Source organism: Gossypium arboreum, chromosome 9 (assembly GCF_025698485.1).
Source record: "Gossypium arboreum isolate Shixiya-1 chromosome 9, ASM2569848v2, whole genome shotgun sequence".
NCBI classification, from domain to species: domain Eukaryota; kingdom Viridiplantae; phylum Streptophyta; class Magnoliopsida; order Malvales; family Malvaceae; genus Gossypium; species Gossypium arboreum.
In genome coordinates, this window is record NC_069078.1 from 86,482,942 (window position 1) to 86,497,292 (window position 14,351).

At 31.6% G+C, this 14,351-nt stretch overlaps 1 protein-coding gene, 1 long non-coding RNA gene and 1 pseudogene across 2 annotated transcripts; all 3 read left to right on the plus strand.

Annotated features, from left to right (window-relative positions):
• Window positions 1–2,701: 2,701 nt before the first annotated feature.
• Window positions 2,702–6,947, plus strand: LOC108455020 (heat shock 70 kDa protein 8-like; annotated as a pseudogene).
• A 1,572-nt stretch (window positions 6,948–8,519) lies between these two features.
• Window positions 8,520–10,268, plus strand: LOC108455021 (heat shock 70 kDa protein 8-like). Its single transcript, XM_017753646.1, has 2 exons — window positions 8,520–8,736; window positions 8,782–10,268. The coding sequence occupies exons 1-2, from the start codon at window positions 8,520–8,522 to the stop codon at window positions 10,266–10,268; spliced, it is 1,704 nt and encodes a 567-aa protein (XP_017609135.1).
• A 2,471-nt stretch (window positions 10,269–12,739) lies between these two features.
• LOC128280895 (uncharacterized) lies at window positions 12,740–13,488 on the plus strand. The gene is made up of 2 exons (XR_008271093.1): window positions 12,740–12,961; window positions 13,105–13,488. It is a non-coding gene; the product is annotated as an uncharacterized LOC128280895 (long non-coding RNA).
• The last annotated feature ends 863 nt before the right edge of the window (window positions 13,489–14,351 follow it).

Sequence of the window (14,351 nt, forward strand, 5' to 3'; positions counted from 1 at the left end):
TGTATATTTCCATGTATATATTTTATAGTGTCTCATGTACATACTCAAATACTATTATATATATACGTATTTTTAATACCATATCATGTATATATTATTATATTTATTTTATCCTTATTATATTTATTATTAATATTAGTACACATATTTTATTATAGGAGTATATATATTCTTTTCTTTATATAGTATTATTTTCATATATCGTTATATTTATTATTATATTTATCATTTTTCTCTAATGTTACTTACTATTTTGTTTTAAATTATTATGTATTATTTGGTATATATGCGTCTTTTATTATTACTCTTATTATCATTATTAGTTCATGTCCATTATATATGTAGATATTTTTAATACATATAAGTACATATTCATGTAGTGTCTTTAGCATATATATATATAAAATATATTTTTCTGTTATTAATATTTCTAATATATGTTGTATATTTTCATTTTGGTATGTCATGTATATATATATATGTATATGTATGTTTTATGTATATATTGTTATTTTCTATTGTCATTATGAATATATTATTTTTCTTATTATATTGGTAGTACATCATTTCTATTTTTTTTTGTAAATATTAATATTGTTGTTTTAATATTCTCAATTTTAACATTTCATTATTAATTGCATCGTTGTTTTGTATTATTTACGAATTCTTATTTTAAATAATGTTTTACTCATAATTTTTAATTTCAATAAATAAGGCAACATGCCGATTTAATATTAAGTCATTGATTTCATCGCTATGTTGGGTGAATATCAATCGACTCGTGTTAAAACGGTACGTCCTTCTCAAAAGAAAATGAAACTTGAAATTTCTCGTGTTTTGATTGGATCACGATTCAATGTTACTTTGAACTTGCAATTTTGAAAATTAAGACAATACCTGTTTAATAAGATACCAATTTTGGGCGTCGCGAGGGTGCTAATACCTTCCTCACAGAATCGACTCCGAACCCAACTTTACTTTGGCTTTTGACATAGACCTACATTCGGCCTTCATTTTTGCGCAAGAATAAGTTTTCTTTTCTAAAAAAGGATGATTTATTAGGTGTCCGGTCACACCTGGAAAAAAGATCGTGGCGACTCCCTTTGTTAATAAAATCGAAAGTTGGTTTTCAAATGTTTAATAAATCACCACAATTAGCGACCAAGCGAAACTAATTTTTTTTTTTACGTCGCTACATCAGGTTTGCATTTCTCTTTACCAATAAAACCTCTGTTTTTCTTTCTTCTTTTCAGTGCAGCATGGAATTATCAGATTCTAGTTTCCTGTTCTTCTTTCTTCTTTTCTTTGAATGTCCAAGAAATAAAGCATTTAGTCTCTTTAACTGTGGGTTATTTTTGGTTTTCATTTTCATGCTAAAGTTGACAGCTTGATGCTTCTTTGGTACTTAGGTTATATGGGTTAGTATTGAAATTTCAAGAACTTGGTTGTCAAAAAGAATTCACTTTTATGATCTTTTGATGGATTATTAACCTTTTTTAGGGATCATTCTTGGGGTGTTATGATTTTTATTGGCTTTAATGGATGTGTTGGAAGTTAAAGCTTAAGCTTTATGGTTATGAAAGAAAGAAACAGCCATTGATTTTCTTTGTTCATTTTAAGGTAGGGGTGAGTAAAATTCGATTCGATTCGAAAAACTACGTCATTTTGATAAATGTTTACCTTTTCTAAAGTTAAAAGTCAAAACTATTAAGTTAAAAGATAAAACTACGTTGTTTTGATAAAGTTTACTTAAATTGTTTTGATAAAGTTTACTAATTAAGTTAAAAGGCAAAACCATTATATTATTTATGTTGTTAAATAATTTTATACTTCGTTTACTAGTTAAATAATCGGTTCATTTAAGTGCAACAGTGCAACATTGAGTATGAATAATAGGATTCGTTAACTCGACTCGACTTGACTTGAAATTTTTTGACTCGATTCTATCCGATTCAAAAAAAAATTCAAATTGAGTTCGGTTGCTAAAATAGGATTCGTCAACTTGACTAACTCGAAATTTTTTGACTTGATCCGACTCGAGAATACTCACCCCTATTTTAAGGTGTTGATGGTGGAGGTTTTGAGGTTTTAGCTTTGAAGATTCTCTGGCTTTTTAAATTTTGAGTATTAATGTGGAATCATAATGCATTTCATGTGTTGTAAAAAGATTGATATGAATGATTGTTTGTATAATTCTCTCGTTTACATTACCATGCTGTGTTGGAGACTAAAATGGTTGTCTAATGGTTGCTTGGGGGTTCTTAAAATGAGATGTTTACTAGATATGTATATCGTAGATTACTTTCTCATATTTTTACTTGCTGGTATTTACATTGATAATAGTTTACATTTTAAGAATCTTTTCGAGGTAATCTGTGTTTCATCTGTTTGTGAACTTGGGTTTTCATACTTGGTAAAAGGAAAGTTTAGTTTTGATAAAAGAAATGAAAGTATATGTTCTATGGTGGTGGCATTGTATACTATATGTGAACAAGGACTTATAGTTTCTCTAAATTTCTTGTTATTTACAGAAATCTTTTGGGATCAAGAGAAAATGCTTGTTCATCTGATTCTGACTTCATATGTTTTGCTATGGTTGTTTTTCTACGAGTTGTATGCCGTTGCTAAGTCATCTAATTCATTCATCATGAGTGTTCTGATGGATGTTGTTGCTGTTTAGCCATTTCGCTAGTTTGAAGGAATGGCTGAAGTGGCATACACCGTGGAACCAGACTGTGAAACAACAGAGGAGAAATCTTTATCTGCTTTTCCAGAAATTGCAATTGGAATTGATATCGGAACTTCAGAATTCAGTGTCGCTGTTTGGAATGGCTCACAAGTGGAGCTTCTAAAGAATACTAGGAACAAGCCGTTAATTTGTTCTGATGTCCCTTTGAACGATGATATTCCTTCTGTTGGAGTGAGCTATTATCTTTCTCATGAGCATGAAAGGTTTTCTGGAGCTTCTATCTTGAACATGAAACGACTAATTGGAAGGGTTAATACTGACCGACTTGTTCAAGCAGGCAAAAACTTTCCTTTTTTGGTTCAGACATTGGACATGGGTGGTCGTCCGTTCATTTCTGCCTTGGTGAACAATGTTTGGAAATCCACTGCACCTGAAGAAGTTCTTGCATTATACCTGGTTGAATTAAGAATCATGGCTGAATCTAAATTAAAGCGGCCTATAAAAAATGTCGTTTTGTGTATTCCAGTTTCATTTAGTCGGTTTCAGTTGACTCGAATTGAACGAGCTTGTACGCCGGTCTCCACGTTCTTAGATTGATACCTGAACCTGCTGCTGTGGCATTACTATATGCACAGCAGCAGCAGCAGCATATGATACATGACAATATGGACAGGGGAAGTAAAAAGGTCGCTCTCATCTTTAATATGGGTGCAGGGTATTGTGATGTTGCTGTAACAGCTACAGCTGGGGGAGTTTCTCAGATAAAAGCCTTAGCTGGAAGTGCTACCGGAGGAGAAGACTTCCTTCAGAACATGATGTGCCATCTCTTGCCGAATTTTGATAGCCTTTTCTCAAGCCATGAAATTAATGAGATCAGCTCAATGTGGTTACTTCGAGTTGCAACTCAATATGTCATCCACAAGCACTCTTTTGAAGAAAGTGTGCAAATTGATGTAGATTTGGGTAATGGGTTGAGAATATGTAAGCAGGTGAGCCGGGAGGAATTCGAAGAGGTAAACCAGAAGATATTTGAGAAGTGTGGGTGTCTCATAATCCAGTGCTTACATGACGCAAAGGTAGAGGTAGATGGTAACGTCCCCTAACCCTATACCGTCGTCGGAACAGTGTTACGAAACATTATCAGTCAGTACAGTCCAATTTCAGTTATTAATTAAAATAAATATTCATACTCATCCTAGTTTTAAGATGTCTTCCCTTTAATGGGCCTTCGCGGTCCAATATGGACAGTAAATTCAATTTGGAACTAATTTAGAATCAATACGAATTTTTTTTTTTTATATTTCAAAATTCATACTATATACCGTTGCCAACCATAATTTACTTAGTTCATCAATACTTTTACAACTTAAATGACTCTCATTAAACATCCTAGGTACATGCCATTATCAATACTCAACATACTTTACCTCATTGAATTCGGGATCGGCCTAGAATGCTGATTCGACAGTCTAGCCTTAACTTAACCTGCGCACGGAAACAAACCGTACGTTGAGTATACACTCAGTGGTATTTCTATAATCCGAACACTTGATAATATAACAATTAAACTTAAAATCACAATAACAAATATAACTATTCATTTATTTATTTTATAGATAAGTTTCATTTACTTACTATAAAATTCTATACAAGCTATATAACAAACACAACAACATATTTGCTAAATTCTTTTCATTTGCTTACCGTATAAATTCTTTATAATATATTCACAATTCATTTGTATTTACACTTTACTTCTTAACAATATACCATTTTAATTCATTCTAACATCAATCATCATCCATTTGAACTTCACTCATTTCATGAACCTTTTGGTTCATGTTTTCAATCTCATATCTTAATTTCAATTCTCAATTCAATTTTTCATTTCATTCCAATAGCTCAATCAATCAAATTCACTCGATTTATCTTTTCACTTATTTACCCCTATTAACAAAACTCGAACTCTGATAGATACGTGGATTCCTCCCAAACACACCAGAATATCCAACCCAAACACACCAGAATATCCAACCCAAACACACCCGGAATATTATAAATCCTCCATAACACACCAGTATATCATATCCTCCCAAACACACCAATAAGGCATTAAATGCCTCTTCAGATAAACCGAAGTATATAATAACAGAAACATCTTCTCGGCGAACTACAAATCTCCTCATCACATCATAAATCTAATGGCATGCCATTTGTATCCAATCTGTCCGATCTTCATTAATAGGGTATTCGATTCACTTTCTCAATTTAATAAATCTTTCATCAATATACCATTCTAATAATCACATATATTCACACATTTTCATAATTTCATATATTTTCATTCAATTCAACAAATATATTTCAATTATTCACATTAATTCATAATTTAATACAACTCAATTCACTTTTCAATATCAAATATTCAATTATCACAAATCTCATATATTCATATCAATTCCTCATATTCCAATCAATATAATTTTTCAATATAACATTCATTCAATATTCAAATTTTTACATAAATCATATATATAATATATATTTCAATCAAAATGATTTCAATCAATATAAATTTGATAAATTCATCACATACCAAAATCAATCCATTTCGATTGTAAAATATCATAATTCTAACACTAACAATTGTCATATGTATATAAATATAACAAATAATGACCGAGTTCGGATTATAGAAATACAAACTGAAATTTTCGAGCTAACTCCCGTTGACTTTGTCTTATCCTTCCTTAGCCGAGATTTTCGGTACCACATTGATTATTAAAGTTTAAAGCTTCAAAACCTTGATTTTCCCTTTCCTCCCTTTCTTTCTTTCTTTCCTTTCTTTCTCCCCTGTTCTTCTCTGTTTCGCTTTGCTTTGTTTTTCTTTTTTATTTCTTTTATTTCATTTATTTCTTTATTTTATTTTTTATTTTATTATTAAACTATTATAATATTTATTATTTATACATGTGTATATTTATTAATACACATGTATTAATTTTTACCTTACGCTTGTCATAACTTTTATTTATTTAATTAATTAATATAAAATAATATTAATATAATATATTTTAATTATAATTATTTTACTTATATAATAAGTAAATACACATGTATAATACATGTGTACCATTTATATTTGTACACATTTAACTTATTTTAACCATACATTTGTCACCCTTTTTGGCTTATTTCTTATTTAGTCCTTTCACTTTTCTTTATTCTATAATTAAACTTTCACACTTAATTCAATTTAATCATTTCCACTAATTACTCTTATTTAAGCTAAATTTACTTAATTAAAGTCTAATTAACCATTCAATTGACTTCGTAAATATTTTTAATAAATATTTACGAATCTATTTTTTTAGAAATGAAGACCCGAAAATTCACTTTCCCGATAACCGTAAAATTTGGGTAATTACATGGATGATCTGACCAACGTAATAGTCGTGGGTGGCTGTTCTTATATTCCAAAAATAAAAAATCTTGTCAAGAGTGTATGTAAAAGAGAACTTTACAAAGGAATGAGCCCACTCGAAGCAGCAGTCTGCAGGACAGCTCTGCAAGGAGCTGTAGCTTCAGGCATCAGTGATCCTTTGGGTGACTTGGACCCATTACCATTCAAACCACACCTATCGGGATACAAACTAACAGGAATTCATTTGTGTCCATTATACCTAGAAACACTACAATACCTGTTCATAAAGAACTGATTGTTACGACAGGAAATGATAACCAGAAAGAGGTATTGATAGTCATCTATGAGGGTGACGCAGAGAAGACGGAAGGGAATCATCTGCTTGGCTATTTCAAGATTGCCGGAATTCCTCCAGCACCTAAAGGAGTTCCGCAGATAAAAGTCAGCATGGATATTAATGCATCAAATGTGCTGAGTGTTTTTGCTGGATTAATAATGACAGGTTCTCAACAACCTGTAGTTCCCATAATGGAAGTAAGGATGCCGACTGTTGATGACTGTTACTGTTGTTGTGCGGAAGTACTGCATAGAGAATATTTGTCCACTCTAAACTTCATTTGATTTGAATGTTGTATGTTTTTTTGGTCCATTAGAGAATCAGTCTTTAGCAACAGTTTGTGTAATGTGTTTTTTCTTACTTGCGTATGTATATATAGTTGCATGCATGTGAGCTTGGTATAATGAAATAAAGCATGTAGCAGCAACTACTTTGGTGCTATCAATGTATCCTAAAATGTTTATGATGTCGAAATAGATTGACAGGAATGTTTGAGCCAACACTAAATCAACTTTTTTATGTTTCTAAAAGTTTTGATGTTGTTGTCAAGAGACGAAAGTAAACAGAATATGTTTCCAGAAATAGTAAGTAAACAAATTACAATTCTAAATCAAACTGAAATTCAACAAAGTGAAGTGGCTTAATCATTTTTCTTTCTTTCTTGCAGTTCAATTTTTGAAAAGCTTCTCTGAAGTGGACATAGAACATGAAATATACATTACATGAGATGCAATCTAGTCTATGTAGAACCTCTCCGTAAGTAGTGCCCAGTCTGAATTTCATTCTCTTTTGGTTGAATGATGATATTTAGTTGCAAGGGTTGCTGTCATCTAAGTGTTCTAATCTCTCATATGGATTGTAGATAGTTAAGTTTCATTGTTCCTAATTATGGTTTTGACTAGACAACAGGAACTTTTCTACATCTATATGAAATTTTCTCAAATTTTCTTCCTTTGAAGTTTGAACCCTTTAAGCTACAAAACAAGGATTCTTTGAGTCAGACCAGACATGTCTAAATTTATTATTACTATTATTATTATAATGGACATTGTCCTCTGTTGATGAGGCCACTTGGGAGAGGGGAATTACATCGACATAGTTTGAACCTTGATTATTGGGGTGTCAACAAAAGGCCTTAACCATTGTTCCCTTGTGTTGTTGACCCATCACAAAAGGTGTTTAGTTCCAATGAGATACAAAATGCAGAAACACATGGGACTGCAACAGTGCCTACATAGATATATGATACATATCCGGCTTCAAGCAAACATAACTTTGAAATGCTTAACGAGACCTGCAAGACTGAAGGAGGGAGTTTTGAGAAAATTTAAGTCCGTTTTATACCAGCTCAACAGAGGAAGATCCAAGCTCTATATATAGTATAGAAGTTGAGCAAAGGAAACTCTATAACGTCAAGCAAAGCGCCATTCCATTGTATTATTTGCAAGTGCTCAAATTCTCAACTCTTCTCGCCTCCAATACTCTCTTCATTCTATTTCTTTGCCACCTTCTTCATCTCTCTGCGATTCAACATTCTCTAAAAGACTCCCGATCTTGCTTACAGTTTTTTTGCAGTTTCTTTTACCAGGTTTGCATTTGTCTTTACTCTTCTCTTATCTTATTGATTCCATAGAACTTGCTCTGCTTTTCCTTCTTCTTCTTTTCAATGCAGCCTGGATTTATCAGATTCTGGTTTCTTGTTTTCTTTTAATGTCCAAGAAATAAAGCATTTTGTTTCTTTTACTGTGGATTGGTTTTGGTTTTTAATTTCTTTTCATGCTAAAGTTGAAAGCTTGATGCTTCTTTGGTACTCAGGTTATATGAGGTAGTCTTGAAAATTCAAGAACTTGGTTGTCAAACAGAATTCAGTTTTATGATCTTTCGATGGGTTATTAACCTTGGTTTTTGTGAGTTCCATTCTTGGGGTTTTATGGTTCTGTTGGCTTTGAATGGAAGTGTCGGAAGTTAAAGCTTAAGCTTCATGAGTTATGAAAGAAAGAAAGAAAGAAACAGTCATCGCTTTTCTATATTTATTTTAAGGTGTTCAATTGTTTTGCCAGTTTGAAGGAATGGCTGAACCAGAATACATCGTGGAATCTGAGTGTGGAACAACAGAGGAGGAGAAATCTTCGTCTGCTTCTTCGGAAGTTGTGATTGGAATTGATATCGGAACTTCACAATGCAGCGTCGCTGTCTGGAATGGCTCAGAAGTGGAGCTTCTGAAGAATACTAGGAACCAGCCGTTAATTCGTTTTGATGTCCCTGTCGATAATGATATTCCTTTAGGTGAAGTGAACTATCATCTTTCTCCTTACGATGTTTTTTCTTTAGGTGAAGTGAACTATCATCTTTCTCATAAGCATGAAAGATTATCTGGAGCTTCTATCTTGAACATGAAGCGACTAATAGGAAGGGTTGATACCGACCGAGTTGTTCGCGCAAGCAAAAACTTTCCTTTTTTGGTTCAGACATTGGACATGGGTGTTCGTCCTTTCATCGCTGCCTTGGTGAACAATGTTTGGAAATCCACTACACCTGAAGAAGTTCTTGCATTATATCTAGCTGAATTAAGAATCATGGCTGAATCTAAATTGAAGCGGCCTGTAAAAGACGTCGTTTTGTGCATTCCAGTTTCATTTAGTCGGTTTCAGTTGACTCAAATAGAACGAGCTTGTACTATAGCTGGTCTCCACGTTCTTAGATTGATGCCTGAACCTGCTGCTGTGGCATTACTATATGCACAGCAGCAGCAGCATATGTTACGTGACAATACGGGCAGGGTAAGTAAAAGGATCGCTCTCGTCTTTAATATGGGTGCGGGGTATTGTGATGTTGCTGTAGCAGGTATAGACGGGGGAGTTACTGAGATAAAAGCCTTACTTGGAAGTGAAATCGGAGGAGAGGACTTTCTTCAGAACATGATGCGCCATCTCTTGCCGAGTTTTGATAAGCTTGATATCAAGTCAATGGGGTTACTTCGAGTTGCAATTCAAGAAGCCATTCACGAGCTCTCTTTCCAAGAAAGTGTACAAATTGATGTAGATTTGGGTCATGGGTCGAGATTATGCAAGGAGGTGAAACGGGAGGAATTCGAAGAGGTAAACGAGTATATATTTTTCAAGTCTGGGATTCTCATAGTCCAGTGCATGCACGATGCGGATGTTGACGTGGAGGACCTGACCGACGTAATAGTTGTCGGTGGCTGTTCTTGTATTCCGAAAATAAGAAAGCTTGTCGAGAATTTATGCGAACGAGAAATTTACCAAGGAATGAATCCGCTCACAGCAGCAGTCTACGGGACAGCTCTGGAAGGAGCGTTAACTTCAGTTATCGATGATCCTTTGGGCGACGTGGACCTGTTAACCTCTCAAGTCACAACTCTCGGAATAGGGATACGAGCCAACCGGTCTGAATTTGTGCCCGTTATACCTCGAAACACTACAATGCCTGTTCATAAAGAAATGATCTTCACAACCGTCAAAGATAACCAGACCGAGGCATTGATAGTCGTCTACGAGGGTGAACCAGAGATGGAAGACGAGAATCATCTGCTCGGTTATTTCAAGATAACCGGAATTCCTCCGGCACTTAAAGGGGTTCCAGAGATAAATGTGGGCATGGATATTAATGCATCAAATGAGCTGAGTGTTTTGGCTAGACTCATACTTCCAGGTTCTCGACATCCTCTAGTTCCCGTAATGGAATTAAAGATGCCGACCGTTGATGACGGGCACAGTTGTTGCGCCGAAGTACTGGCCAGAGCATATGGGCCTACTCTGGACTCAATGATAGTCCGAAGGAAAAATCATTCGATTTAAATGTTGCATGCATGTGTAATGAAATCAAGAATGTAACTCGTTCGTGTGAACGTAACTTCTCTTCTTCACTACTCTTGTCGAGATCTACAAAAACTTGTTGGAAATTATGACACATTTCCCTATTAACACAGATTAGAGCGAATTTAATATAATTACATTTTTTTAAATAATTTTATTAACATATTTATTCTTTAATCCATAAATAAAAGTATAATATATTTTAATATATTTAAATTCACGTCATCTTATATTTGTAACAATAATAATATTAATCGAGCTAATAATCAATAATAAATATAATTACATATTTTAAATAATGATTGTATTGAAGAAAAAGTTTGAAAAGCAAAAGGTTCAACTTCTTTATAAAGGGAAATCGAAGTGACATTTACAATGAGTAAAATGCCGAGAAGAACCAAAAATCGTTGGGTCTTTGAACTTCATATGATGATAGGTGGAGTTCAATTACTGGGTCAGCAAGCTATGCCACTGTGACACTCTTTAAAGTCACCGAATAGGACAGGTGTCCTATGGGGAGGGAGACTCTTGTAAATTACTTTTTTGTTTATTATTCTTTAAGGGTAAATTCCACATATAGTCATCTAACTATCAAATATTTTTATTTTAGGTATTCAAAATAAAATGTTTGTAATTTAAGCACCCATGTTACTTAGTTCAATCATTTTGATCACTCCGTAAGTTGATGTAACAATTAAAAATTTTAATTTTCAATTTTTACATATTGCATCAACTTAGTGAGGATTTTTTTAAATATTCAAAATTTACAAATAGTCTCAATTTGATCATAATTATAAAATATTCAAAGAATATATATAAATAAATATTTTTAAAATATAATAATAAATTTAAAGATATATATAAAATTTTAAAATATTGTTGACGAGAAATAATAATAAATAACATAAAATATATATAAAAATACATGTTTTTCAAAAATATAATAATAAATTTAATATTAATATTAAACAAAAATAATTATAATTACAGATTTTTATTTTCTTAAAATTAGAATCAAATTGAGAATATTTGTAAATTTTGAGAGTTAACTTTTAAAATGCATGACTAAATCGATATAATATGTAAAAATTTAAGGGCTAAATTTATTATTATACTGATTTTTTTAACTATCAAGTCAACTTGCCTTTTGTGGTTTTGATGGGGTGAACAAAATGACCGAATTATATAACTTGAGTACTTAAATTGTAATTTTTTATTTTAAGTGCCTAAAATAAATTTTTTTATATATTTAAGTGACTATCTATATAATTACATTGAGATTTAATTACACTGTTAGATATTTATATTTTTTTATCCATAAAATTGGAAGTGGAAATAAGAAATTCCAAATTTTTAGGCTTATTTTACTTAAAATACAAGAGTTGGACCCAGAAAAAGGCAAAAAGAAGCAACCCCACAATTGGAGTATTCTTCCCTATCCAAAACCTTGTTTTTTAAAGCAATAGATGAGAGTGCATGTAGTGTAGGAAACTAGAAAAAAAATGGGTTAGTATAATATTTGGTACTCTAGTTTAATTTCAATATTTAATTTGATACTTAAGTTTGGTTTCAATATTCAATTGGATATTTAAAAGAATTGGCCTTATGTGGCCCAATAAATATTTGACATATTTGCTTTAATAGGTTAGAATATGCTGTTAGCCCTTGTACTTCTATAGAATTTGAAATTCAATCCTTATACTTTAAAAGTTAAAATTTAATTCTCTTATTTTTCAATTTAAAATCCTAGCTTAATCATTATTATCGTTGGTAATTTTTGCTACAGTTTTCAATTTAGCCTATTTAATATCCTTCAATCATATACCATGTTACAAAGAGCAACCTAATCAACATGCTAAATTAACAAATTTTGATGAAAAATACTTAAGATTTTAATGATTAGATTGGGATTTTTAAATGAAAAAGTAATAGAATTTATTTTTGACTTTTAAGTACAACAATTAAATCTCAAATTTTGTCAAAGTATAAGTACTAACAACATATTTTAACCACTCTACTAAAAAACATATGTACTTAATTAGGACAAAAATAAATGCTTAGATACCAAATTAAATATTGAAGGTAAACTCAAATACTTAAATATGAAAAAAAAAACCCTCTAAGTTTTAAATTGAACATCGAACCTAAACTTAAGCACTAAATCAGAACGAAAAAATCTCAAGTACCACAATAGACATTGAAACTGAACTCAGGTATCAAATAGTATAATAACCCAAAAAAAAATTGTGGCTTGAAGCATAAGTGAAGTTAGTGAGACAAAAAATGTGGCCAAAAGAAAAGTTAAGCAGAGCTCTGAAAAACCATAGCTGATTGGTAGGGTGGCTTCTTATTCCACAAGTGAAAATAAAATAAAATAAAAATGGGAGGTTTTGACAATGACACTGCACCAACATCAAAATCAATCCATGATTGGCAAACAAGTTAATGTAAAATTTTTATCAATAAAAGGAAAAAGAAAAGCCAAAATGTTGAACCATTAGACTTTTCTTTATCCTACTTATGTAACCAAAACCCTACAGTTTTTGTTCCCATTGACCCTTTGGGGTGCTTTTTCTTATCATAGCCACTCCTCCTTCTTCAGATGGGGTGGCTTCAATCCCTGTTTTCTCCATTGAAGAAACTCTGGTTTCGTCTCCACTCAGCTCAGAGAAAAAGTATGTTCATTAATTTCCCTTCTATCTCTCTGCATTTTTCATGGTTTTTTTTTCTTTTAAATTAATGCAGTGTTTCTCAGCAATGGGATTCTTAGATATAGATAAATTCGATCAAAATTTTTTAATTGATTTTTTTTTTATAGGGAGAGGGATATACATTTTGTATGAAGATGTGAAATCTTGCCCTTGTGAGGATGTGCATGTTTTATGGTCAATACTGGTGGAATCAAATGCACCTGCTAAAACATTGAACTGATCAAGAACCCTTTTTCTGGGTATGATTTTTTCTAAAGAAGCAGATCTGTTGTACATAAATATATATATATGATATATCCGTTTTCGGGTGAGTGTATTATACGAGTATGTATCCTATATGAGAAAGTTTAAGTCTTTTTTTTTTTTATACTTGTATTCGAATATATGTTGAATGTAAATATTAAAATTAAAAAATATAAGAAATTTGAATGACTCAGTATAATTATTTATGATTATTAATGAGAATTTTCTTTTGGGTGTTGCATTGTCAATTTTCAGCAGTTAATTTCTTGTTTTCAATATCTATATTGAAGTTGACTAAAGCTTCTGAATGGATGTAATAACCTACTTAATATATTTTCATATCTTCATTTACACTAAAACAATGGGAGAAAATGGGACTGCTTTCACACAATTTTGTGAGTAGATTGGTCCACTCCAATCTTTTATGTAACAAAGATATTATACTTAAATCATATTTTATACTTTTTCAAGTAACACTTTGGTGCATTACAATTTTGGGGCAGAGAATACCATTTGTAGTACTTCAACCTCGACATTTTTTTTGGATGTTTTACTTGAAAACTTCAATCACTTGCTAATTGGATGTACAAGTTTTGTTTTAAAGTTTAACATATAAATAGGAAAATATAACTGTATTTATTTAGATTAATGGTTAAATTTTTATCAAGCATAAGTTTTGTTCTTCTCTCCGTTATAATTAAATACGGTGAGATTAAAACTTTGCTAAATATATATTCAGATTTTAATCGTAATTATAGTGGTAAGGTATGAATGAAAATTATTATTAAAAACATTAAAATTTGGTATAATAAAAATTACATTAAATTATAGAAGGATTAAATATAAGGGAAACACAAATAGAAAGCATTGTGAATTTGATCTATGATCACTAGAATGAGTTTCATCATATGGTGTGGGCGGACACTGATGATAGGGGCTTCCAAGCTATTATCTTTACCTCATATACTAGAAGTGTTCGTAGGCCATGTTCAATTTATATTGGGTTCATACAAAATATTTATATCAATTTTTTAAGCTTGGATTTGATTTGATCTGATCTGAAAAATGAGTTTACTTTTTTTATTTAAATCCGACTTAATTTAAGAAAAGT